Consider the following 14,268-nt stretch of genomic DNA (forward strand, 5'->3'; position numbering starts at 1 on the left):
ATAATATTTAACCCCGGAATACCTTATTCAACTCTAGTCAAATTATTTCAAGACAAATATAATTTAGTCAAGATTTAAACTACAAAGTAAAAATAATCCACATAGGATTTTTTTTTCAATCTCCTCCTAGAAAATCCTAAGTACCCATGTTTTAAGCTTTTATTTAAAATTTTACATTTATAGCTAAATGTCAATTATGTTAATTAAATAGAAACCATTTAGAAAAACTATTTAAGAAAAAAATAACTATGCAAACTAGTACAGTTTTAGCTTGCTTCAACAGAACATTTTTTTAAAAATAAATTCTATATTCTTCTAGGTCTCAAGATAGTTATATAATAAAAGTCACATAATTGCAAACATAATTTTATAAGAAAGTAAAATTATCAGCGTAGCCTCTTACATCAAGTAAATGGGAATCACGGTAACATCAAATAATTTAACAATTACACTTTGGTAAATATTTATAACAACACAATGTACATTTAAAAAGGTAAATGCTAGCTGTGACTTTCCTGAATTCAACTTTGGGATTTTCAACATTTGCGAGAAATATAAGTCTACGTTAGGTAGTAATATGTGATTTTGCTTTGGGCTGATTTTGAAACATGCAGAAAGAGTCTAACATGGAATTAGGTACTTGAACATCCAACACCCCTATTTCATCCCTATTTGCTGAGACCTCTGCTCTATGCCCCTCTAGGGCTATGGGTCTATACTCATTGGACTCTGGTTATACATTCTAATGAGGCCCAGGTAGACCAAACATAAAAAACAAAAACCAAACAAAACTAGAGCAGTAATCCAACTCATACTGGCTTCAGCAATGAGACACAAACAGCCAACTACAAATGAACACTTAAATTACCAAATATTTCATATATAATTAACACTATAGATGAGTACCCCTTAAAAAACATATTGCATAAACCTAAAAAGTTGAAGCTCAAAAGAATTTTGGAGATCCTTTAAGATAAACAGCCCCTTCGTTTATCAGATGGAGAAAGTGAGGCCTGAGAAACAGTTACCTTCTTCAAAGACAGTCAAATACTTAATATTGCTGGAGTCAAGTCTAGGATCAGGTTTGACTATTTTAACGTTCATTTCAAATTTCCATGCTGGTTTTATAATAATACAGTTCATAAATGATTAAGACAAGTGCTTATTAAAATATTAAGTAACAAAGAAGGGCATGAAATTACCTCTACAATATAATCTAAATCATGTAAAAAAAATCTAAAAAAAGTCAAAATGTTAAAACTCTGGACATTGATATTTTGAGTATGTATATGCCCATATTTACATATTTTTTAATTTTCTTTCTTTTCTACAGTTTCCGTATTTTATACAATGAACAACTGCTACCTATATAGTCAGAATAAAAAACTGGAGATAAATGTGACATTAAAAGTTGACACTGTATTGTTAATTACGGTTAATTTGCAGCATGCAGAATCAAAAACTAATTTGCTGTTAAACATATACTGTTAAAATATTTCTCTGTTCAAGTAAAGCAACTGCACCATTTCTGAGGGAAAAATCAAGAGTAAATGGGGATAACATATATTCACATGCACTTACAAACTGAAGGACTAGAAAAATATTAATAAAACACTACGCTATGAATTTATTCTTAATTTATAGGAGAAACAGGTATCTAATATTAAATATATATGAAGCAAACAGCAACTTCTGCTTCTTACCCACTTGCCAATAGGAATTTAATAAACAGAATATGTGAATTTCATCTCTAATTGGCAACATTTTATTTACTTCATTTTCTGAATTACCAGAGTTAATTGAACTTAGATGTTTTATTATATATATCTAATCTAATCTAATCTAATATTTTATATATATATATATATATATATCCAGAGTTCATTTGAGGCTAGGATATCCTATGTTCTTACTGATTTGGAGCCTACTATATAGAATATGTGTGTTTGCTTCCAATTTTTATGTCAGCTACATTATCTGGCAGTTCCCAGAAAAGTTACCACTGGAGAATGCTCCAATTAGCTTAGTTTCCCACTGTCCCCTGAATGATGTCACATTTCACACTCTTGCTTTCTTCTTGTCCGCTCACTTTTTGGACTGTGTCTATTCTCCATGACTCAGGAAATTTCCATCCCCTCTATGAAACAGCCTCGGACTTACGAAGTCTGTAACAGTCTTTCCTCCAAGCATAAGTAAAAACTAAGAAGCTAGAATTATACAATTTAGTGCATAATGTTCTCTAGGGATTTCATGTATGTTCACTTTATTTTCTAAAGTAGAGTGCAAATTTCTTGGGGGCTGGGATTTAGCTTATCCTTCTTTTGTATTCTTCTGTATAGGGGAGCTCAGTGACCAGCAGAGGAAGGAGTGAAGATGCTCTAAGACTTTCAATTAGAAGTGAGATCTTACCCGATAGTCAACCAAGCAACTAGGTACTCTCGGTGTATTCATTACACAGCAAACACAGTAAGGGGTTATAGAAGAATCAGAAAATTTAATAAAAAGTTTTGCCCTCAAAACCTTATAATCTTTTTTACTGTGGAGAAGCACTTTAAAATTAGAAGACAGTGGAGCAGAGTTCATAATTAAATGTATAGGACATAAACTGTAGGAAGAAAAATGAGAATTAGTCTTACCACTTACTGTCATTATGAAGATGTCACACAAGTTTTCATAAAGAAATAGAGCCTGAGACATGGACTTTTAGAATAAAGATTCTGAAAGGATGGTGCATAGGAGGAAACAGCTTGAAAAACTCACAAAACCAGAAAAAAAAAATCAAGACAAGATTGGAGGGTAAGCATTAGGAATTACTGAACAATGTTTTAGTTGGGTAAAATCCTGTGGATCTTACTGCTAGCAGAAGAGCACAGAATTAATTTAAAAGGAAAGAAAAAACAAATGCTGTGTTTTAAAGAGGAAAGTGATCTGGAGAAAGCAGAATTTAAATTCAATCAGCTGTGTAAACGAAATATATTGGAGAAAAGGCAGGGAGCCTGATTTAACATAAAGAGCAGGAAAATGGGAATCAGGAGACTTGGTTTTATCCTGCTTTGACTTGGGTAGATCTACCACTTAACTAACTGTCCAATGTGTCTCTTGTGTCCCCATTTTTCAAATGTGATAACCCGGGTTAACTTATTTTTCAGCTAATTCATTTTAAAATCCATTGATACAAATTCTAAGATCGGGACATACCATCATGTGTAAGATTCTTTCAGTTGTCCAGCTATGAGGCAACCGGAAAAATTAGCTGATTATAAAAAAAAACTTCCAAAGAACAATCAATGCGAGTTAGTGACTGAATGGGAGTGACTGAATGGCTTTGGAACTGGGAAAATTGAAGGAGTCAAAGATTATTTTCTGATATCACACTGGGTAGTTGGGATAAATGTGACGCCCCTCAGGGAGAGAGGTAAATTGGAGGGGAAAGCTCATTGTGCTACTCTGTCCTCTTCTCCGATAGAAGGAAGACTTAAATTTTCTCTCCCCGAGCTCTGTGCTCAAAGTTTAGGTAAGTGTCATAGATGCTGTGGTTCCCAGCAAAGAATCAGGAAGGATCTCGATTTCTGGTACATTAGTTTGTAAGTCTGGCTGGATCATTTTTATTGATGTGTTTCTATTCACCTTGTACTTTCTGTATGGAGTACTTCACACCCACTATTTACCATAGCGTTACACACAAATGACCTCCAAATTCAACAGAACTCACTTGATGCTAGGGAGGAGAGTGGCAGCGGGAGGAGGAGGAGAAAGCCGGGGAGGAACATCATATTCTTCACTTCCCAGGTGGCCATTAGAAAAGACCTGAAAGGAAATGAAAGGGCTTGTTTAGAATTTAACTTCTGGAGGACCTTAAAACAGTAGCAGCTCTTAGAAAAACTGTAATTTTGAAAAGCATATGTAATGTCAGTTTATTTAAACAAGTGAAATACCGTATAACTTACTTAGGAGTCAGAGGCACCATAGCGATTATTCACCACCACCCAAAGGAGTACCAAGTTATATGTAAAAAATATAATACAACGTGATTCTTGAACATATTGAGAAGGAATACATACTATAATTTCTATAAATCTGATACAGGTAGCTAGACACACAGACAGTAAAATTTCCCAAATACCTATCAGTTTTTATGGAAAAGTTACCATTCTCTATAGGATTCCATGAAGAGAAAGCAGTACTGGTGCAATTCTTATTTCAATTCTTCCAAATAAAAGTGTTCTAAATTATAGCTCTCTGGGGTTAACAGAACATTTTTAAACTTCTTGATAAAACAGTACATGAGTACAATCAGAAATGCCTTTCATCTTTCAAGGCGGAAGCTTCAACATTATTGGCAACGAGAGACCTGTTCTGGTTTTCAAAGCGCATGCAATTTTAAATGAAATTTTTCGTGTGAACAGCACAAACTAAAATTGTTACCTTGCTCATAGGGTACTGTGGAGAGCCGGTGTTTAATTACTCAGAGTAAGAAATTCCGATTTCTAGGTTTCTCAGTTATACTACTGGGACTGAACAACCGCTTGTTACTAATGCAACAACTTGGAATTAAAGCAATTTAAAAAAAAGAGAGAACGACTTTGCACAGTCACACACATACAAAAAAGGTTAGACGTATTTTAAAATCTTTAAGTAATCATTAGGGTTTTATCATGGGGCTCCTACCGAAACTCTTATTAATTCATATTTAAAAGGTAGGCTGATGTGGGGGCAAAAGGCTGTAATATAACCTGAAAAGCCCGATAGCCCCATTACCAATTTCTTTTCTTCCCCTCGTATTTCTAAAATGGTGTTGAAGCTTTTGGAACGCAAGATAAAAGTCCATGCCCTTCTCTATCAATTTAAAATAAGAAACATGGTTTAAAGAACACATTTGAAATATATCAATGATTGCTTTTCAGAGTTACACAATCTAAATCGTATAGCATTGAAGTGTCACTCTAAAATCTAGGACCTGTGCTAGAGTTCCAATTTCTCCTTTGCATGTCTCCCTCATTAGAGGCGATGTTACAGTTATATGTGAACAAAACAGATCCCAAACACTGTCTCATTCTGAATTCCATGTTCCCACCTGCACCCATTCTAGTAAACTTAGAATCATTTTAGCTGCCACTGCCTGAGTGAGTGCAATAAATTACAGGTTGAGCTAAAACTAAATATTTTATATTCTTTGGAAATGTGAAACGCCTGTTTATAAATAGGAGAAAAAAATTGTTCCTCAAATGTGTAGACTGATAGCATCAACTGAAACAGTTTATATGGAAACCCCATGGATTCAGGCCTTTTTTTTTTTTTTTTTTAAAGAGAGGCATGTGAGTGGGGGTGGGGTGGGGCAGGGGCAGAGGAAGAGGGAGAATCTCAAGATCTCAAGCAGGCTCCACACTTGGTGTGGAGCCCGACACGGGGTTTGATGTGACGACCCTGGGATCATGACCTGAGCCGAAATCAAGAGTCAGACACTTAACCAACTGAGCCATCCAGGCACCCCAGATTCAGGTCTTCTTTAATTCTTTAACTAAGGAGACATCTTTTTCTTCTGCCTTCCCAGCTGACTATCCCAAATGTACCACAACTCCATTGAAAATGCTACAAATTTAAATATTCTGATCCTATTACTCTTCTGCCAAAAAACAAACAACAATGACAAAAAAAAACCCTTTAAAACCTCTTTCCTGTCTAACAAATTAAAGATAATTTAGTGTAGAATTCAGGACACTCTATTATTGGTTTCAGTCTACACTGCTGTATTTCACCTAGCCTGCCTATGCTCTCTATTCTATCCATCCAAAATGGACCTCCTTCACTATGCCCATACTCCCTTCCTCCATACTATTCCTCCCTGTCATGTCTACACAAACACCCTCCAAACTTTTCATGTCTATAAGCCAGTGACCTTCTTGCATGCAGCTTTCTTTATTTCTTCTTTTACACTGCATCTCAGTGAGATTTGTTTTTCTTCTTGAGGAGCCCGTATTGTTCTTTCTGAATGCTTCTCCTATGCCTTATCTTTTAGTGAACTAATCCTACACCTGTCTCCTTCTCACTAGACTTTGCTTTATTCATTTGGTATTTCCCCTGGTGTCTTGAACATCTTAAGAACTCATACAGCTGAAAGAGGTTGAAGAAATAAAAAGACAGTAGGGGAAGTTTAGACTTATGGAAGAAGTTTAATCTGAGTTATCATGTAACTTATTATAAATTCTAGGTTATCCTAGATTAATATATTTCTACATGCCTTAAGATAGCATCAATGCTAATCTTGAAGTTTGAAATGTCTTCTTAAGATTCAAATATTGTCTAAAAATTAAGCTTCAAGTATTTGGGGCCCTTGAGATATCGGGTCTTTTGTGATCATCTTAGCACAATTTAAGACAAAATCTTTTATTTGTACAAAACACCAAAGGCAATCCCTTTTCCCTATCCCACGTATGTGAAGCCACACAAACACCACCCCAAAAATATGGCTACAATTTGTCCTTCTATGACATCAGATTGGAAATGAAACCACTGTATGCCGAGGACTTATTTCTTGATAGCTCTTCAGATTTATAGATAAGTTCGAGGTATTCATATAAATATGTGCCTCTTCATCAAAAGGCAAAAGCCACAATCTCAAAAAGGGGACTCTTTCAATGTATTTATCTAGCAGCATCTTCAAAAGATTATTGTACACAGGATCATTTTAGAATAATGTCACTTGAAGTAACATCGCAAGTCAGAGATAGTTTTCTATCACATTAGAAACAGCAGTATTCTTAAACTTTCAAGAGGAACGAATAAAGATAGTTTAACACAACGTTAGTATCTGGATATAAGTAGATAAATTTCAAGTATCCAATGACATTGTAAAACATTTTAATGCAAATATTTTTACCTCAGCTAATTAAAACAAACCAACCCAACACCAACAATAAAATACCTAGCCAACAAAATATTTATTAAGGAGCAGGTTTCTAATGTGGCTAGAATCTGAGAATTTCAGAGAAAGGAAGCAGTACTACTGGAAAGAAATCCCTTACCAATAAAACAAGATAAACCTAATAATTCTTAGCTTGCAAATTCAATTTAAAAGTAAAGTATTACCTTAGCTAATTTGATGACGCTAGGTGGGAGGGAGGAGAGAAAAGGGAGTCAATGAAAGTCACAGAAAATTCTTACACTTCACATTAACGATGAGCTGAATGGCTCTTTCCCTCACAGCTCTCTACAAGTAGCAAATGGTGTAATTAGAATTTAATTTATTCTTGCTCCCCTTACCATTTATCTAGTGAAGATGCAAATGGAAAGGGCAAATGCCTCTAATGGATGGTGGGAAGTGGCACAGTGACAGAGGACATATGGTGAAGGAAAGTGAGTTTTCTCTCCATTTACGGGTGTTCATTTTATGAACTCCCCCTGCAGGTACATCCAATTCTAATTTAAGCATTTCGTGCTTACTCAAGTTTTCTTCTCTTTATAATGGGAAGCTAATAGTTCATTTGAAGTATTCCCTCTAATGAACACAAGTCTACATGAGAGTTGTTCCTATTTCACACAAGCACGTGTTTGTTTACAATTGGAGAGAATGCTGGGTTATGTGAAGATACATCAACTTCCAAATATCTAGATCCCCATCCCCTTTACTCCCACGATAAAATGTTTTAGAAACTGCACACAGGGGCTCCTGGGTGGCTCAGTCGTTAGGCTCCTGCCTTCCGCTCAGGTCATGATCCCAGGGTCCTGGGATCGAGCCCCGCATCGGGCTCCCTGCTCCGCGGGAAGCCTGCTTCTCCCTCTCCTGCTCCCCCTGCTTGTGTTCCTGCTCTCGCTGTCTCTCTCTGTCGAATAAATATTAAAAAAAAAATTCTTATAAAACAAAACTGCACACCAGGTATGGAGGGTCAGGATACATTGTAACATTTACCATTCTCATGAAACATAGGAGGAAAAAACTCCTATTTCAAATGAGAAAATTACATGCTACCTTTGGCTGAAAGTAGTGTTGGAAAAATACACTAAAAAGCTGTTTTTCCTCCTTGTATATCACGGATGTCCTCTTCCTCCAAGCCGTTTCCCTGCCCTGCCCTCGCCCATCCCAACCCCAGCACATATACACTCTCTTGCTTCTACCATCAGCTTAAATATTGTACTAACTCAGCAACCAATGTACTCATTAGGAATTATGCTAAATAAAAAGAGAGAAGGGAGAGAAAGAGATGATGATATTGGTCTTAAATTTGTAAAAAAGAAAAAAAAAGTACTACTAGTATGAACGAAAATGTCAACTGTTACAACTTCTACTGCTCCTTTATGTCTAGCTGTTACTTTTGGTTTTATTCCAGACCTGAGGAGTAGGAGGATTTAGGTATTTGGAGGGTAACTATTCTCCTAGATAAGGTACTATTATTCTTCCATTTTATAAAGTAAGAAAAATAAGAGAGACAAAATAAGAAACATTCTTAACTATGGTTCCCAGAAGGGAGGTGGGTTGGGGGGACGGGGGAAACAGAATCGATTAAGGAGTGCACTTGTGGTGAGGAGTGCCGGGTGATGTACACACGTGCTGAATCACTATATTGTACACCTGAAATTAATATAACACTGTATGTTAACTATACTGGAATTTTAAAAAATAAGGAAATATTTTTATGTTATAAATAAATCTACTCATTTAAAAAAAGGTAAGAAATATAAGTGGAGTTGGGGCAAAGATGTAGTACCTTGCTCGCCTCCACAAAGTAACTTCTAGAGCAGGAAGTAAGACTCTGTGCTGATTCCAGAGTCTGGCTGATCTGTGCTGATAAGATGTTTAGCCCTGTTAAAATGCAGCTACCAGGTTTGCCTTATCCTTGTCAGTTTTCCTTCTGCCTGAAGGATTTCTCTGCTATAAAAACCTTTTGTTAAATTTGGAAGGGGAGAAAACATTGGGATTCTGGTTATCCTGAACACCAGGAGGGTCTTGCATATAGAAAGCACTTACAAATGTGAAATTTAATCAGTTTGGATGGAAGAACTATAAAGATGTAAGGTGAGAAACAAACTCCAAGGCAGGAACACAGAAACTGAGAACCACAAGATCCCAGATGGACTCAGTCCTCTGTCAGATGTTAGTTGAAGCCAGTCTCTTAGATTTTGCAACAGTGAAATGAGAAGAGGAGTTAGGTTTTTTCTACTGTATGTAAATTATGATGTACTTTGTGGTCTACTGAAGTTCCTTCATAAAGATAATAAAAGAGAAGAAGAGACATCTCTTTTACATTATTTATTACATTAACTATATGTAAGTCCTTCTTTATAATACACCATAGAAGTTGAACAACTAGACTGAAATCATAAATCTTAGAAGTCTAATTTTGGTTAAAACTGGTTATAACATGAAATCAACTTTGAGAATATAAACATTGCATTTATTAATACATATAACATATGAGATTAGACCTTAAAGAATCTTTTTTTTAAGATTTTATTTATTTATTTGAGAGAGAGAGAATGAGAGAGAGAGAGCATGAGAGGGAAGAGGGTCAGAGGGAGAAGCAGGCTTCCCGCCAAGCAGGGAGCCCAATGCGGGACTCGATCCCGGGACTCCAGGATCATGACCTGAGCTGAAGGCAGTCACTTAATCAAATGAGCCACCCAGGCTCCCCGACCTTAAAGAATCTTAATGAGGATTATTTAGCCAGAACTAAACAAGATTAAAATCCAGCTTTCACTATGAGATATTGTGCAATTTACTCAATGTTCTCTAGGATATTAATATGTACCAATGGTCAGGACACAAAAGTTCACATAGAAAACATTTAAAGGAATCTTCAAAACTGAAGTCACCACTAATATTTCATACCTAATAGTTAACATAATAAAATTTCATACCTATAACCTAAGAAATTATAACACCAATTTAAAAAGTGGTAACCTTCCACACAAAAATTAATAGCCAGTATGTTCTAGGGCTTAGAAGGGCAGGTTTATATTAATGCTAAAACTGTATAACATATTATGTAAAAGAATCCAGAAATAGGAGGTCTTCAATGAATGGGCTTAGGATAATTACTATAAGTTTTTCCAAAGTCCATTCAAGAAATAAATTGTACTGTGTTGCGAGATATAACCAGTCAATTCGTGTCAGAGCTCATTCCAACACTCTTCTGAAGACAAGTATGATCAGGTATGAATGAAAAGTAACAGAGGCTAAAGGAAAAAAAGAAAAAAAAAAAAAAAACAACCCAGCAGATCCCTCCAATCCAGATTCTAGGTTGTGGAAATATACATTTGATGATGATAAGCACTCCATTTTCAGAAAACATTATAAAAATGCTTTTATAAATACTTTTTCTTCCATTTACATGTTTAGATGACCTTGGGGGAAACCTTTAGAGACCTTCATATTTAAAACAGATGATATATTTAAAGTACTGAAGGTACCGAGGTGAGTCACAGACAAAGAGTCATGGCAAACTCCCAGCATTCCTCCCCTTTGTTTTGAATGCCACACTAGACATTTTGACTCTTCATATCCTGGCTACCCTAGCACCTCTGAAGTTAAATATTATTAAACAAAGTTTTCATTATCACTTAAGCTTGGCACAAGAGCACATGTGCACAGTACATATGTGCAGGCACACACACACACACAAGTTGAATACATGTGTCGTACTTCACATTTCTTTTTTTCTTGAATCTATGGTGAATTCATCAATGCAAACCATTATTTTAAAGGAATTTATTACTCTCCTAAAATAACAATTAAAGATCAATAGGGAGGCATCACTTTAATATTACAGTCCTCAAAAGAGGCAAAGCCTCCTTCAGCTGAGGGAAGATGGCAACCATCTGATCTCAGAGCCAAAAATATCATGGAAGCAAATACCAGAAAATATTATAGTACAACTCTGCCAAGGGCCTACCAAGAATTCTAAACTCAATGATTTCTGCTGCTGCCTCTTTGGTTCCCTATAAACTTAAATTCTTTCCTGGATCTATAAATGATGGTGGTGATATCTTTCAAGTTAGAGCTCAACATGTGTGACATTCTCTTTCAGTTTTATGGAGAAACAGCTTGCTCTGTAAGAGTGACCTGGAAGTGCTGTCTTTATGTATGGGAGAAGTTCATTTTACCTGGACTCACAAGGTGGCTGTCCTTGGCAACAATTTCAATGGCCGATTTATGATACGCTATAATCAACTTTTTTTTAGACTAGGTAGAACCAGGTGAGTTAACAACAACAACAACAACAAACAAAACAAAACAAAAAACAACGGTGCTCATTCTCCCACCAAAAAGTTATTAATAGGAAAAAGTTTTGGCAGATGAAACAAGGGAAGGTGAAATAAATCTCCTGCTAATGATCTAGTGTCTTCACGTTAAAATTAAATCATTACTTAGAACCTTCTTCCTGACTTCTTTTAAGTTTTAATGAGCTTCTGATTATTTATAACTTGGAGATAATTAAAGACCTTCAGGGAAGTGCCACACCAGGCAAAAACACACACACACACACACACACACACACAAAACAAAAAAAACAAAAAACCAAAAACCACTGCCCAACCTTTTATTCTACCTCCTATCAGAAGAGTTTGAGAAGACTGTTTAACTTCTGTTTTGCTTCTTTCTTACCTTGGCTCCTTCTAAAGGCAAATCATGGCGTCTGTGTTTCCGCATAAGCACTGGGTCAGAGCCCATTCTACCAGGCCTTCCATTTACATTTGAACTTGCTGTGATTCCGGGCTTTGGAGAGCCATCCCCTAAGAGCCGACATCCCACTGACTGATTAGTTCCAAACACATCCCGAGGGCACCAGGCTTCAAGAGGCATTGGCTGGTCTCGGGAAGGCACACTTTCCACGTGATGGAAGTGACGACTCACTCTATTTTCAGGTGGGATTGGGGGCGGTCTCTCAGGTGGAGGTGGAGGAGGATCTCTTAAGGGAGGAGGTGGCGCTGGGAGTGGTTTATCTTGTTTTCTCACCATACAAGGAGAAGACTGAAGAGATACAATGGGAAAAAAAATAAATTAGAAGTTGAACCATACACTGAAAAATGATTTCCAGACTAGTCTATTATCACTTTTGTTTTCTAAGCCATAATGGAATTTCATTAGATTCCTATGTCATCTTTTAATGTTTCTTTTTATCATCAATTAACGACATTTTAAAAAATTAATGAAAAGCTTACACAAATATATCTCATTAGAATTTTTTGTAGAAAATGAATACATAAACTTGACTGTTCAGGACTATAAAGACTCTACAGGAAAAAGTAGCAGATATCAAAATTATGTGATGATTTTGACTGACTAAAAATAATATTTAGTCCTTAGTTTATTTGCACCTTTACCCAATTTAGGAGAGAGAAAGAAAACTATCAAAGTTGCTGTTGTTTTGCTTTTTTGAAAGAGCAACTTGATTTGTAGTATCTCTGAAAGAATGAAAGTGCTGGTTCTGCCATTTTCATATTTGCTACTGCAACATAAAGCAACTGATAAGGGGCAAATTTGCTCTGGTCCTGTGTTTTACCAGTTATTACCAGAAGAGTGGAAAATCATAAATAACAGAGCAGCATTATTTGTAGAACCTATCTGAATTTGTATGGATCCTTAAAATGAAAAAATATCGGTCTAATTTCCATCTGGAAATATGAAGGTACATGCACCTAAATTGAATCTATGTGATTGTCATGGTTTTATTTTTATTTACATGGTTCATCCGATGAATGATTTTGTGCTTTTATGGTTAGAGAATATTACAGAAAAAATGGAATGTGCTATATGTTTACATAATTCTAACTAAATACAATCCTAAAAAGTCTTAATCTGATCTCAAAACAAAGTTAACTATAATTGAGAACAATCAACTCCTACTAAAATATTGTGCTTCTGACTCATTTTAGACTCTAGAGCATATTACCAAATGGAATTAACTTTTTAAGTCTTATATTTAATAAAGCAAAATATGCCCTTATCGAATTTGGAAAAAAAAGTCCTCACAAAACTAAAACAAATCATGGACTTAGATTTACACAGTTAGAATTATGTCTTTAATATTAAAGAGTAATGTGATTACTTCACAAATACTGTAATTCTTTGTAATTAATCCCTTCAGGTATAAAAAGTACTATACAAATAATTCCCTGAGTCACCTTGAAACATGGGTGATAATTTATCACAGTGTAAGCCCTTATGCAAATATACCTCCATCACATTTTTTCTTGTCATGACACGATGAAAATGAGTGTAAAATATCATTTGATAAGGGCATGCAATTTATTTTAATGCATATAATGACTTTTGAAATCCATCTTACAGAATAACCATATTTACTCTTTATGCATTTTTGCAAATCAGGGAGATCTAGACATATGCTTTCTCTGAAAAATTATGTAACTTCTATAGTAATAAAGCAAAAATATGATAGTGGGCTCACCATAAGCAAAATGAGAAACACAACAAAGTTCTTCATAAACAATTAAGAACACAAGAAATGCAAGGAATGGAATTCAAAGGAACCTGAGCAACCAGTAAGTGTTACTTAAATTATCTGTGTTCCTAATAAAATCCGTTTACCTTTGGTGAACCAGTTGGGCTGCCACAGGGAGACCGGACAATGCCTTTCTGAATTAGATCCAGGCGAGGAGGTACTGGTGGCAGGCTTAGATGTGGGATCTGGAGAGGATCTGGATGTGGCTTTCTTCTCTGTGCAAGGGGAGAGGATCCTGGTGATGTGACTGGTGAATTCTGCCTGTCAGTGCACTGGAATAGAGAAGACGAAAGATGATGGTGATGTGATATGGAAAGTGTCTGCCTTTCAGTTCTTAAGGAAGACATTTGGTTTGAGAAGGTGTCTGCCATTGAACATCTGTTAAACTCAGTTTACTCTGATTAATAGATGGAAAGTGCTCACATTGTCCCTCAAGGGCAATATTATGTAAAGAATAAATGGGTAAGTTTCTCCTACATATTGCAGACAAGGTCTAGGAAAAAAGAAGTGCAAAAGCATAGTTTAAAAACAATCAAATGCAAACATTTACCACAGAAGCTCGTCCACATTTTATGAGGAAGCCAGAAATATACAATGCAGAAATGCATTGTTCTTGGTTTCTAGACTATGGAGTTTTCTTTAAATCTTTGACTTATAGTATATTCTAGAACTTAGAAGTCATTTTGTTCCATACAAAATATGTATCCAGTGCATAGCCTACTTTTGTAAAACCTATTAAATCAGTCAGGGTTTAACAAATAAAAATGTGTATTTAAAATAAAAACAGCCCAACTGTTTTTTCCCCAAGACT

The 14,268-nt window shown here is 35.6% G+C and overlaps 1 protein-coding gene across 6 annotated transcripts in view; it reads right to left on the reverse strand.

Moving 5' to 3' along the window:
* Window positions 1–14,268, reverse strand: part of CBLB (Cbl proto-oncogene B) — a 220,016-nt gene that overhangs the window by 51,211 nt on the left and 154,537 nt on the right. For all 6 annotated transcript variants that reach the window (XR_003611680.2, XR_003611679.2, XM_028119171.2 and 3 more), the window contains exons 11-13: window positions 13,544–13,729; window positions 11,600–11,965; window positions 3,713–3,807 (exon numbers count right to left, since the gene is read on the reverse strand). Coding sequence is in view for 4 of the 6 variants with exons in the window: in XM_028119171.2 (XP_027974972.1) it covers window positions 3,713–3,807; window positions 11,600–11,965; window positions 13,544–13,729 (647 nt within the window). In the remaining 2 variants the exon portion in view is untranslated. The remainder of the gene's footprint in view (window positions 1–3,712; window positions 3,808–11,599; window positions 11,966–13,543; window positions 13,730–14,268) is intronic.

This window comes from Eumetopias jubatus, unplaced genomic scaffold, assembly GCF_037043125.1.
Source record: "Eumetopias jubatus isolate StellerSeaLion01/CBP00866 unplaced genomic scaffold, mEumJub1_p1.0 scaffold_1, whole genome shotgun sequence".
In the NCBI taxonomy this organism is placed as follows: Eukaryota; Metazoa; Chordata; class Mammalia; order Carnivora; family Otariidae; genus Eumetopias; species Eumetopias jubatus.